The sequence below is a fragment of the Muscardinus avellanarius genome (assembly GCF_963383645.1).
Source record: "Muscardinus avellanarius genome assembly, chromosome: 14".
Taxonomy (NCBI): domain Eukaryota; kingdom Metazoa; phylum Chordata; class Mammalia; order Rodentia; family Gliridae; genus Muscardinus; species Muscardinus avellanarius.
In genome coordinates, this window is record NC_137800.1 from 10,441,232 (window position 1) to 10,454,766 (window position 13,535).

General features: G+C 46.1%; 1 protein-coding gene across 1 annotated transcript in view; it reads left to right on the forward strand.

The window, feature by feature from the left end:
* EBF2 (EBF transcription factor 2) overlaps positions 1-7,177 on the forward strand; it is a gene marked incomplete at both ends in the record, with an annotated part of 203,646 nt that extends 196,469 nt beyond the window's left edge. The window contains 2 exons of the mRNA XM_080710564.1: positions 2,708-2,875; positions 7,146-7,177. Of these exons, the coding sequence (XP_080566690.1) occupies positions 2,708-2,875; positions 7,146-7,177 (200 nt within the window). The remainder of the gene's footprint in view (positions 1-2,707; positions 2,876-7,145) is intronic.
* Between the last annotated feature and the right edge of the window lie 6,358 nt (positions 7,178-13,535).

Below are 13,535 nucleotides of genomic sequence, written 5' to 3' on the forward strand. Positions count from 1 at the left end.
CTTCTATTTAGGTTCTCTTTAGGTTTAGGGCTGAAAAGATTCTGCAAAGTATGTATTCTTTCTAACTTTTCTGCTAGCACCTCTCTGATTTTGTTATCACCGAGCCTCTGATCACTCAGAGTTACTTTGCCGCTGAGCATGGGGACCACTCTGAATCACCTGCCCGATGGCAGCGTGGTTTCCCTGCATCTTTATTCTCCAGCTATATGATATGAAATGTCCTTTATAAAGTATCAGTTCTCATATATGCCTAGGTCCAGTTCTGGGCTCTATTTTGCCTCAGAAAGTTTTTTGCCTATTTCTTTGTTAATAGAACAATGATTTAATGACTGTCAGTGCATCCTAACTTTTAATATCTGAGATCAGTATAGTCCTTACTACTTAAAACGTATTGTAGCACAGTGTTCTGACTCTTATAATGTTGTTATTGAAACATATTAACATATAAATCATGTTTACTGAAATACGCAAATTAAATTTCCCTTTAGAATTTTTGTTATCATTGTATTCTTTCTCCAATTCATCTGGTTGTCCTTTGGCATTCTTACATTTTATAAAAACTATTGAAACTGGCCTGTGCTCATCCAACACGGCGGCAGTTCTCTATGTCATTTAGAAGAGCTCGAGGGGGCGCCTCCTCGCCGAGAGGCGGTAGTGTTGGAGCCCCATGTTAGCCTGGGATCAGTTATTAGGAGACAGTATCGTGAGTGAGACGGATGCTGGCCATAAGTGGAACAGGTGTGTGTGTGGAGGCCGGCGCTTCTGTAGGACCCTCTGTGTTACGTGTAAGGTGTGTTTCTGCTGTGCAGACACAGAAACCAAGCTGCCATGTTGGCGTCCTGGGGTATCCTGTAATACCAAGGACATGATGCTGCGTCAGGCCCGGGCCTCCAAAGCCGTGGCTTTGCTTTGCCCCCTGGTTCTGTGCCTTAAAGAAAGGCTGCTTAGTTTTGTCTTGTTTTATGGATGCTACTACCAAGACCAGAAGATAATAAGAGGAGATTTTGCTTGGAATGATGAATCAGATCCACTTCCCATACTTAATCCTATGTCCTATTTTATTATTGTATTCCAGCCCCCCCCCCCTCTCTCTTTCTTTCTTTCTTTCTTTTTTGTGGTATTGAGATTCCTGGAATTCCCTTCCACCTCTGGGTTACACTCCCAGACCTACTTTTATATTTTTATTTGGAAACAGGGTCTCTTAAGCCAGCGTGGCTGGCTTTGAACCTGCGCGATCCTCCTGTCTCCGCCTCCCAAGTGCAGGGATTATAAGCATGCGCCACCACGCCCGGCTAATCCAGCCCAATTTCTAATCCATTCACTTCTTCAAGTATTTCATGAGATTCTTCCAGAACTCAGTCCTCCTTTCAGTTCTTTTTATTTTATTTTCTATTAAGGAAAAACAGAGCCATGCTCAGATGCTGCTTTCAGCATAGCTCCTTAAATCAGGACTACCTAAAGATAAGACGAGCTTTGCAAAGAAAGCTCCTTTATTCATTTGTTTATTTTTAGTTTTTTTGGTGGTACAGGGGATTGAATCCAGGGGCATCCTACCTCTGAGCTACCCCCATGCCCTATTTTATTTCTTTCTTTTGAAACAGGGTCTCACTAAGTGGTGGAGGGCCTCACTAAGTTGCTGAGGCTGGCTGCGAACCTGTGACCCTCCTGCCGCAGCCTCCAGAGCCCTGGGAAGAGAAAGCTCTTTTTATGTCTTTGGCAGCAGTTCTGCTGTAAAAGGCATTGCGCTAGAGGTTTCTTCTGTGCCTGCTTTATGTATTGAATTGAAGGAATGTAGTGCAAAGTATACGGTTTGTATTTAGAGAGGGGGCGTGGGCGTGGAGTCCGCCCTGCGTGCCCGAACGCCTGCCCTTCAGGTCACCTTGAGCCGTCTTTTGCCTCAGCCCTGTGAGCTCTGTCTCCTTTCTGAACAAGCGGAGCACAGCAGAGCGCGCTACACCTTGTGGAGTATCTGCCATTGGAAGGTGGGCACCTCCTTGGGTAAATTGCCTTCGTTCTTCTTGGAAACGACAACACTTAGCTTTTGGCTTCCCTGAAGTCATTTTAATGTTAATATTGCTAATATTGGTATTTTTTTCCTAAACATTATAATAGGAGAGGCCAGCTTGCAACTTTATTTCCCGGGAGCACTGGAAGTCCAGGGAGAGGGAGGCAATCTTCTAAATGTTAATAAACTTTTACATTTAATGAGGAAGTGGCCCATAGAGATGGTGTTCTCAAGAAGATGTTAACCCAACCCTATACATCAAACCTCTGGAGCCTGGGACTTGCCAGGGAGATGCACAGTTCTAGACAGGACTTCTTTTTAGGGGAAAAGGAGCGTTCTGGTTGGTGCTGGGCAGCTTTGATGGGTTTTCATGAAGGTCTTAGTTAGTATTCACTCGCAGCTCCTGCTCATGAAGGAGAGCCCGTCACGCTGCCCCAGGCAGGGGTCACTCTTCTGTCTGCTCCTCCTTAGCAGGAGATGCATGTGCTCCTCTCCCGGATCATTGCCGCGTTAGTTGTTCCATGGGTGTGCTCCTCGCCCAGACACGGGGGGGCTGGTGTTACATGCAGCTTTGGTCCTAAGCCCCGGCACCTGGAGTGAGGCCTGGAAATTGGTCACTTCTCAGGAACAGTGCGCAGAGCGGGCGTCCTGAGGGCGGAGCCTCGCGAGCCTGCTAATGAGGACTGTGTCTTTGCTTTGCAGTCATGTCATCCAGTCCCACCGTCGGATCTTCCAGCACGTCCTCCATCCTCCCGTTTTCCTCTTCAGTTTTTCCTGCTGTCAAACAGAAGAGTGCCTTTGCCCCTGTCATCAGGCCCCAAGGCTCCCCTTCGCCCGCCTGCTCCAGCGGCAATGGGAATGGATTCCGAGGTAAGCGCAGGAGCAGCCCTGACCCGGCCCCTGACCCAGGGGCGCACAGCCCAGCAGACAGCGCAGGTCTCCTGCGCTCTAGCTGTCCACCTGCGGGGCGAGGCTTCGGTGTGGCCGTCACTGCGCGAGTGGTGTGTGCAGACAGGATTAGGACCCCATCTAAAAGCAAGGTAGGGCGGGGCGGGAGAAGTCAGCAAACTGTAGCTCATGGAGCGAAGTGCTGAAGAGCCGTACCTGCCCTCCAGAGAGCCTGGCCTCTCCTCCGGCACTGAGCGGTCTGATGAGGTGCCCCACCAGCTCGGTGCCACAGGGGACCACGCCTCGCCACTGCAGGGCACGTCCCTTCTCACGGTCACACGGGAGGATCCACCAGGGGCAGCCCCGGGTTCTCAGAACTCTGGTTACATGCTGGCCAAATTGATAGCAGGTGCCTGATCAGGGCCCCGGTAGGGAGAAGGAGAAAAAGACATACTGTTTCTAAGAACAAAAATTAATATCACCTGTCAAACCCACTTTCGAGCCACGTCCCGAAATATGATGTGACGTGACATAACGCAAATGTGATGGGTACATGAGGATCCAGTCTCCCCATCGCGGTGGGGGCAGCTGACGCAGAGGAGCAAATTGGAAACCGCTGAGCCCTGCGGCGTGCTGGCTGCGACGCACAAACCTTCGGGACAGGCTGTGCTGGATTAAGACCAAAGGGCGAGGCTCAGTTAACCCTGTGTGGGTTTGAGCCTCTGTGCTCAGCAGTGCTGGATGGGGAGCCTTGGGTGGCAGTGCTGGGCTGGGTACAGTGTATGGTACAGTGTATGGGCCCCTCGTTCTTTAGGCACCTAGGCAGGGTCCTTTTTCATTTGTGGCTAAGACCTGAGAGGTGTAACAAGCTTCTATTCCATCCTATGGCTAGAGAGGATGGCATCTCCTCCCAGTCCAGTGACTTACAAACTGTCAAGACCACACCTGAGAGTCCAGTACTTGGAAGAACCATTGTGAGTTCTCTCACATCTAGCTAGACAGAGAAGCTGGGACTCCATACCACCCAACAGGAGGGAGTTGGAAACATCTGTATATTTGATGGAACTCCCCCCACCCATGTCTAGGTGACAGACAGACAGACAGACAGACAGAGGGTGCTAGGGGCACGCCCCATGGCAGCAGCCTCTCCAGGCTGGGAACTGAAAGCTCCTGCTGAGGTCCACTGTGCCTCCCCTTCCCACCACCAGTGGATGACGTTTCTCTAAGTTCCCTGACTTTTTTTTCAGACTTGAAACTGAGCAGGCAGGTGCAGAGTGAGAGGGCAGGAGAGTCCAGGGGTGCGGGCGGCCCTGTACATCTGACAGGAGGAAGACGGGAAGGGTGCGGCCCTTGCCCATCCCTGGCCACTCAGCAACTGTGTTCATCTTCACCTTAAGGGGCGAGGGGTTATTTGACCTCCACGTGCAAGCCGCCTCACTGAATTTGGGGGTGTAGAGCTGGCCATCTCAGAGCTTGTCCGTCTGTCTGCTCTTCCCAGGGGGCTCACCTGTGGCGCTCTCAGGTACATGGCCAGCTCCTGGGCTGTTTCTGGAGAGGTGAGGACTTGGCTACGTGTAGACACAGGCTCTGGGCTCTGGCCTCATCTCTGTAAATCGCTGCCAAGTCCCAAACCTTTTTTGCATCCTACAATTGCCTCCAAATGTCCCAGAGGAGAAAGGCGGGGGGGGGGGGAAGCACCTCTTGATTCAAGGTTGGATCCTTAAAATATAACTGCAAAGAGCTATAAAAATATGCAGCATGGAGAAACAAGGTGAGTTCTGAGGAGCACGTGAGATCAGCCAGGTGGCGAGCGCGCGGCCACGCCGCCTGGCCACAGGCCGGCGCTGGAGTTCTGGTGTGGCTCCCCAGGCCCCGGGAATCGGCCGTGCGTTACCATCTCAGAGCCTCGGCGTCCTAGGCTGTTAGCTAGGAAGACTTACAGCTGTTTTCCAGGGTCATTGTGAAGCGATCTGTGTGAACAAGACGCAGTAAAGGGCATTGCAGCCCGGCAGAGAAGGCTGGCCTCGACTCCATCTCCCCATTTGGGACCAGGTGGACGGAGGCTCCATGTTCAGCTCCATGTGGCACCTGTAGATGGAGATAGGGAGAAACCCAAGTTGACATTTAATGCACCATCCACAGAGACTCACTGAAAAACTAGAATTGCAGGGTCTGATAAGCTGGGGGCTTCATCTTTTCAGAGATAGAGGTTGTGCTGAGGTGCCTGGTTGCACCCAGGACCCTGACCATCACGAGGTGACATGGCTTTTAACTGTTGCAAAGACACATGCAGCCCGCACGCCCAAAGACTGTTGCTGGGGGCAAGCGCTGGATGGCACGCTCCACCAAATTGCCTCCTCTGAGTTCTGTCACCACCATTTTAAGTTAAGCAGGTTGTCCAAGACTGCACAAAGAGTGACCATTCACTTGAATGCAGATGCTCGGACGCCAGAGCATCTGCTCTGACAGCCCCACATCTCTGGAGGGACAGCAGTCATGAAGTTCCTCTTTGCCCTTCACCTGCCTCTCAAATCTCCTTGCCACTCGGGCCAAGGGGAGGTTATTGTTTTCCCATGGAATGTCAAAGGTAAAACAGAGCATCTCCTCACCACCTTCCCCAGTTTATATCTGCTCATTGTCTCTGGCTTCTACAAGTCAACAGTCAAGGTCACCATCCAGCAAAGACCCAGGCTTGGGTGAACATCTAGGGAGAAGACAGGTGAAATCATTGTTTCCAGCACGCTGTGGGTCTTGAGCTTTGAGCAGCCTTGCCCTTCCGTAAGCTCCTTTGGTAATTTCCTGAGACCCAGAAAAAAGAAGGGGATGCGGAGTTTTAAATGCAGTCCACTCGAGTGTAGACATTGAGAACTCGAGTCAGAATCCGACTGCTAGAGAGCTGTACATGCAGAATCTCCTGTCCCACCTTCTGCCTTGTTTATCAGGCATTCGCAGTTGATGAGTATGGATTGTCAAGATAATATTATACGCTGTGTGTCTGATTCATTTTCCAGCTCCCTCCAGGAAAAAAAAATGCTCCCACACTCTGGGATAATTACTGGAGTTGCTATATCTCCAAATCATCAGGGGTGTCCAGAATTGAACCGCCTTTATTGAAAAGTAACATCGATTCAATATATAGTAATACAGGCAGAAATAATTAAGGCTCTGCTAGCTGTGTAAGACCTTAATCCAGATCTCACAAACATTCAATAAAGGCTGTATGGGCAGGGAAACAGACGGCTGACAATTTTGCCCGGGAGGACTAGCTGGGGTAGAAAAAAGGGCAGAGAAGAAGGGAGGGAGGGAGGCAGAGAGAAGAGGGGAGGGAGGGAGAGGGAAGGGGAGGAGAAGGGGAGGGGAAAGGAAGTTGGGCGGATTGAGGAAAACAGAAATTTGGGGCCATTTGCTTGCCTGGTAGTTCTAACTCCCTAGAGGTGATATAGATGGAAGAAATCAAAGAATCAAATTCCAGATATGGTTAGAAGTTTGGGTGCAGCTCTATTTCTCAAATAGAGGGAAGCCTGGGACTTGATTCTGCCCAGACAGGAATCCTTTGCTTCCTCTTGACTTGATGGAGGAGGTGTAGGATGCTCTGCTGGGATAGGCCAAGAGGAGTGGGGTTGGGTGATTCCCAAATTAGGAACTAAGCTAAGCCTTCTATTTCAATGGACCAGTATCCATCAGTGCATAGAGTCACATATAAGCAGCGAGTACCAAAGGAAGATGTATTGCTTAAAAAATGTAAGAAAAACAAAGCACAAGTCAGATTTGTGCTGGGGTGGATAGAAGGATACAGAGAATGGATGGAAAGCCCAGTCTCTTAGAAAGGCTGCCACGTCAGTCAACAGGCTCAATGATCCATTTCCCTTCTGGTCCAACTAAGTGATTTGAAAGAGTGAAATCTGAAAATTATTTTAGTTTAGTAATAAAAAGTCGAGTTGCAGTTCAGTTTACATGACTTACATCTACCATCTCATTTAAACAACCATTAATATAAAACTAAAGAAACCCTAACTCTTGGCCCCAAGCAAAACCTCCACAAGCATTGTTGATAGTTCAGTGGTTTCCTAAGGCCTCAGCACCTGCTTCTATTAGCCCAAATCTGGAGAAAACTGGCTCACACATGAGCCGAGGGTACCATCTCCCTGGATTGGATGAGACCCCAGCATCCCCATCCCCTGCTCCTCTGAGTTTAGACACTTTGACATGCAAAGTCCCTGCGCCTCATGCCTGTACCGCTCTTCCCTTGCAGCCATGACCGGACTTGTCGTACCCCCGATGTAAAAAGGAGGAAGAAATGCTTTCTTGTAGCACAAAACTACTTGTTCAGATGGACCAATAATGAGGAAAGCAGTCTGAGCTCTTTGGGGAGAGTCATGCCCCCCCGGTGGACAGATGTGGGGATGCAGGAGCCACCATCTTGGCTTCACGTTTCTCCTCTAGCTCTGATCACGGTAGCTATCCAACGCACCCTCTGGGGTCAAGGACAAAGATGTCATCCACACAGTCAGTGCTAAGAGCAGAAATGTGATTCTTTGTTATGAACATTACGAAAACCACCTTCCTATGTTTGTAAAATATTTAAGAAAAATTGGCAAACGATTCATGCATAATATTTTGGATACTATTTGTTTTTCTTTGTAGGAAAAAAAGTTGAAAGTTTCTATTTTCTATGAAGCCTTTCAGATACCAATTTAGTTTATGCAGAAAAAAATTGAACAAAACAGGGTACCAGCATGGAAGACTTTCTTAAAATGAAACCTGAATTGAATGATGAAATGTATGTGTGTTTGCTTATAGTTTAATCTCTTAAAAAAACAAACAAAAAAGGGAAAAATTTTAAAATGTTTTACAATTATTTAAATAAATAAACGTGTAACTTATTGTAAGTAGAGGTAGAAATTAAGATCTGTTTTTTTTTTTTTTGAAGAGAGAAGAATTTCTCTTTCTGATGTAAAATGAAGATAATGCAAACATGTAGTAACAAGTTTTTAAAGTGTGTGGTTATTACTACGGTTACTTATTAGACTCTTATGCCCCATCCTGCATCTCCCTCTTTTTTCTATCATTTTATTGACCCATGGTCAAGAACATGTAACTTATGTAGATTCCTATAGCACAACCACTGCAAAATCTAGACTCAAGCACATGCATCTACACAAAGACTCAGACTCAGCACCTCACTCTCAGCCCCGTCTGCTTTCTACACAGCTGACAGATCCCTTTCGGTGTCCACTCTTTGTGGAGTTTTTAAAAGTCCACATTAACTTCCAACACTGTCCTCTGAGCAATGCAGAGAAGTCCCATGTTTTAGTGGATCTCCTAGAGTATCCCAAGGAAAGAAGCGACTCACCGTCAAGAAGAGTCAAAGCCACACGACTTTGCTCACCAAGGGCCCCGCTGGAGATCATCCTAGCTGGAGCCTCCCCTGTGCTCCTCTCTGGGCGCCTGAGGCAGCACAGAGGCATAAAGCCCGCAGAACTTCCAGGACAGTGTGGGGAAGACGGATGCCTCTATTTCCTGGACTCTCAAGATCAGTCTTAAAATGTCCAAGTCCTTTACTCTCTCTGTAGATTTTCTCATTTATGTTACTAAACTCTCCCCAAAAGAGTCTGTATCCCACTTGAGACTGTTGCCGGGCAAGAATGGGATGAGTTGTAGAAGAGAAATGTGAAAATGTCTTACCCCTGTCCTGATGTTCAAAGACATGGAATCAGAATTGTTGGGAGATTCAGAAATTGGGGCATCTGTGTTCTAGGCAGTGTAGTTTCTGAGCCCCCTAATGGGCTCTACATAGTTTTATGACTAGCTCTCAGGGGGAAGATTTTGCCGTAGCCACTAAGGGTAGTTGGTTCTTGAGAGCCTGTGTGATCCTGCAGATGAATCCAGACATACTTGGACTGCCAATAAAGGTGTCATCTTTTCCTAGGCCACCGTTCTCCTGTTTGACTCATTGGCACTATGGTAGAGTCTACGTGCAGACTTAGTTTGGGGTTCTTGGCTGGGGTTCTAACATTAGAAATTGATGCAGCTACCATGGGAAAACATCTTGAGTATGTCTGAGCCAACTTTGGATGACTTTCTCTTTGCTCCGCTGATACACCCACCCAACCCCCAACCGTCTTATTTGCTCTAGAATTACCCAAAAGAACCCATATTTTTTTTTCTATGCACATCAAAAATTCAAGGTTTTGGAAACTTGACATGCTTATAAACTACTGCTGACAGCCCCTCATAGAGCTTTAGGCACCCGCATACGCGAAAACACACAAGAAAAAGTGCCCCAGTGAAAAATCTGACGAAAGGGGAAGAATGTGTGGAATACAAACATTACCATCCCAAAGCAAAGGCAGGACAGAAGGAAGCATGTTTTACCTGGATGTGAGCCAACCTAACATAAGGAAATGTTTTTTTAAGTAGCATTGCTTTTAGAACCTGTGAATCGCGCTCCTGCACGGAGATGACTACAGTACTGTCTTCAAGATGAGTGTAGAATTTGTTGGTAGCTTTACACGGAAAAAAAAAAAATGTGTAACTAAATACCAGACCTCTTGACCATGCAGCTAGAACCTTGGCAGGAACAGATCTATGTAACTGTACAAATGTGTGTAAGGGTTATCATTAGTGTACTAGTAAATTAAACACAAAGCTTTGCTATTCTCTTTAGTCATTGCAATCTACCATCCGGTCCCAGGTTATTTTGTGCCACCTCGAATACGAGTATTTCTATAGGTAACTACAAAATTCTATCCTTTCATTGTAAGGGGAGCTGTGTAAAAGTTTTCATTTAAAGGAACAACGTACTTCATTCTCTCTCTCTCTCTCTCTCCCTCCTCTCTCTCCCTCCCTCTCTCTCTCTCTCTCTCTCTCTCTCTCTCTCTCTCTCTCCTCTCTCCTCCTCTCCTCTCTCCTCTCTCTCTCTCTCGTTATAGCATCAAAATTCTTTCCAGTTTTTCTTTGCACATTTCAATATGCATGGTTTAAAAACCATTATCTTCTCTACCTTTTGTACAGTGAGGTCTCATTTTCAAGCTGTATAGTTTTACTTTATGGTTTTGCTTTGTCAGTTATATACAGTATAAAGTTGCTATGCACAGAGCTACAGAGCTTTTTTTGTAAAGACGGCTTTTTTGTTTACTGTTTTTAATGGTCTTACTTATGAAAGAATATCTTGTTTGTAAAATGAATATGTCTACTTCAGTTTTAAACTTTAAATTATCCTAACAAAAAATAAAATTTTTGTACTGTAAAAATTGGGCCTTTACTTCCCTACTTTTTTTTCCTTTTTTTAAGTGGAAAAGATTGAGTTTGGGATCTGTTGTTAACTTTGGGGGTTTTCTCCTAATGCCTGGCTCTTGAGAGTTCTGCTATTTGAGGACGACCTTATTACAGCTCTTGCTTCCATGGAAAGCCGACTGAGGTATGTCACTGAAGGTGAGAATATGGACGACCTCAGGTCAGTTTTCTGTGTGTATTTATCTATATATCCTCTGTAAAGCCCTTCAAACTCAAAGGATTTGCTCTGTTGGTTGTTAGCTGTATGGAATTCTTCAGGTACCTGGACATCTACTACAACCTGAATGTGCCCATCGAACAAATGTTGTAAGCTAATCAATTATATCCTAGGTGAAAAATCGGAGTCCAGAACACAAAAACTTAATCTCTCCTCTCTCCTTTCTCCTCTCTCCTCTCTCCTCTCTCCTCTCCCTCTCTCTCTCTGTATTTGGGGGTTGAATCTCTCTCTCTCTCTCTCTCTCTCTCTCTCTCTCTCTCTCTGTGTGTGTGTGTGTGTGTGTGTGTGTGTGTGTGTGTGAATTGGGGGTTGAATATCTCTCTCTCTTTCTCTTCGTATTGGGGGTTGAACCCAGGGTCTCACTAAGTTGCTGAGATTGGCCTTGAACGCGCAATCCTCTTGTCTCAGCCTCCAGAGTATTGAGATTACAGGTGTGTAGGTATGCACCACCACTCCAGGTCTTGATACCTTTTCTTAAATACAGGAAAGCAGTGTGATACGTGCCTACAAAAAAAGAAACAATTTGTAGAGTATAGCTTGTGCAGACATAGGAGGGCTGGAGCTATGGCAGATGGTGGCAGTAGTCGGAGAGGTCTCAGAGGAGAGGCTGACCTGCACAGGGCCCACAAAGAATGCATACTCTGTTGCAGTAGAAGTTGGTAGTGAGCACCCAGTGGGAAGGACAGGGATGAGGATGGGAGAACTGAATCCTCAGCATGATTTTGTGCGAGGATATTCACAAGGATAAACGAACAATCTTATCTCTCCCTGCAAGAATGCAGGTATCTTCAAACCACACAAACCACCTTCCTTATGTAGGTAAATTAAATGCTGTAGGTAAATTAAATGGTAAACTGAAGCCTGTCATGGTGGCGCACACTTGTGATCCCAGTACTTGAGAGGCTGAGACAGGAGGATCACAGATTTGTGGCCAGCCTTAGCTACTTAATGAGATCCTCTGCAACTTAGTAAATAAAAAAATAAAAGAATAGCCGGGCGTGGTGGCGGACGCTTGTAATCCCCACACTTGGGAGGTGGAGACAGGTTCGAAGTGCAGGTTCGAAGCCGGCCTTGCTGGTTTAAGAGACCCTGTTTCCAAATAAAAATATAAAATAGGTCTGGGAGTGTAGCCCAGAGATAGAAGGGTTTCCAGGAACCCCAGTACCACCAAAAATAAATAAATAAATAAACAATAAATAAATAAATAAATAAATATAAATAAAAGAATAAAAGAATAAAAGAATAAAAGATAGGACTGGAGGTGTAACTAGAAAGTGAATAAAAATAAAATAAAGCCGGGCGTGGTGGCACACACTTGTAATCCCCGCGCTTGGGAGGCGCAGACACGAGATCACACAGGTTCGAAGCCAGCCACGCTGGTTTAAGAGATCCTGTTTCCAAATAAAAAAGTATAAAAATGGGTCTTGGAGTGTAGCCCGGAGGTAGAAGGGTTTCCAGGAATTCCAGTACCACCAAAAAATAAAATAAAGAAAAAAAAAATAGAGCTAGAAGGTAGAATGCCTCTGAATTCAATCCCCACTACCACAAAACAAAACACAAAACAATAACAAAAAAACAGGTTATCACTAGGTTTCTGAGAGTCTTGCTACATTTCTGGAAGTAGTGTTAATCTATGATCCTCCTGTCTTAGCCTCCCAAGTACAAGGAGTACAGCTGTGTGCCACCATGCCCAGCTCCGCATGGCTGGCATCTCTCATTCCTCTGTCTCGGCCTCGGCTTTTCGGGAACAACGCAGGCTCCCCACTTAACTCTCTGAAACTGAACTCTGTGTCCTTGTCACAGAGTGTCTGCGTTTGCTTGGTTTTGTGTTGGTCATCTGCCTCTGTATTAAACCGAAGGCGTATAAGTGCAGGGACCATATGGTTCTCAGCGCCATCTATGGAGTCCCCGCGCCAGGAGCTTGAGATCTCAGGAGTGCTTGGAGAAAAAGCAAGTGAACAGGCTGGTTCTGAGCCCGGAAGCTGCCCTCCATTGTCATGCGGGCGATGGAGCTGATCTGTCTCGAACATATCACTTTGAGATTTACTTCTTAGGGGCTACTTTGTGGGGCAACTACTAAAACAAACAAACACTGTTATTTAATTATAACACTAAAATATATTCTTTTGTCATTATTCTGGTTCTTCTTGCCACAGACTCTAGTTATACTTATGTTGGACCTCTGTTCTCCATTATTTCTGATTTATACCTACTCCATTCCCACTGATTACTTTTTTGCCCTTTTTTTTCACTAGTAGGGATTGAACCCAGAGACATTCTGCCCTTGATCTACAGCTCCACAGCTCTTTTTTATTTGGAATGGGGTCTAGCTAAGTTGCTGAGGATGGCCTCAAACCCACGGTCCTCCTGTCTCAGCCTCCCAAGTACTGGGATTATAGGCGTGTACCACCACGCCAGGCTATCTCACTGCTCCTAACTCTTGGTATGCTTTGCTTTTCTCACTCAGTCTCCTTCCTTTTCCTTTTGGCTTTAATTTCTCAAATAGCTTTTCTTTCCCCTCCCACATTTTTTATACTCTGTACTGTCTTACATTTTATCACTTCCCACTGTGTCTCTTGTTTTCATTGAAAATTCACATCTCCACTTTGAGCTAATGATTTATAGAGAGATTGTTTTTAATTGTTATCATGCAATGAATGTAGTCAGAATTGCCATCGGTTCCATGAAAACTTTTTTTTTTCCTTCTGGCATGTGTTCTTCATCTATCATTTATTTTCTTTTTGTTTTTCCTTTCCTTCTCGTAGCATATGCGTGTAGATCATATTTTGGTGCATTTCGATAATCTTTGGTTAAAGTGAGTTTCTCCTGGATCAGCTCTTTGCCAGGAATGTGAGAGGGGAGGACCTAGGGTAATGTTTGTTTTTCAAGAATTCTTATTTCAGAGATCTATGTGCCCCACATTAAAGGCCTGTGCACGTAATACGTGTGTATGTGAGAGAGACTTCTGGACTTTACTTCTTCTTTGGAAGACCAGGCCAGCATTCATGCAGTCGCTCACAGCACAGGCTGCTCTGCCTTCCCATGTCCCCCTTCCTCACACACGTGGCCTGTTCGAGTCACTCCTCCACCACGTCTGCTCGGTGCTTCTTGCCTCTGTCAAGCAGGGTG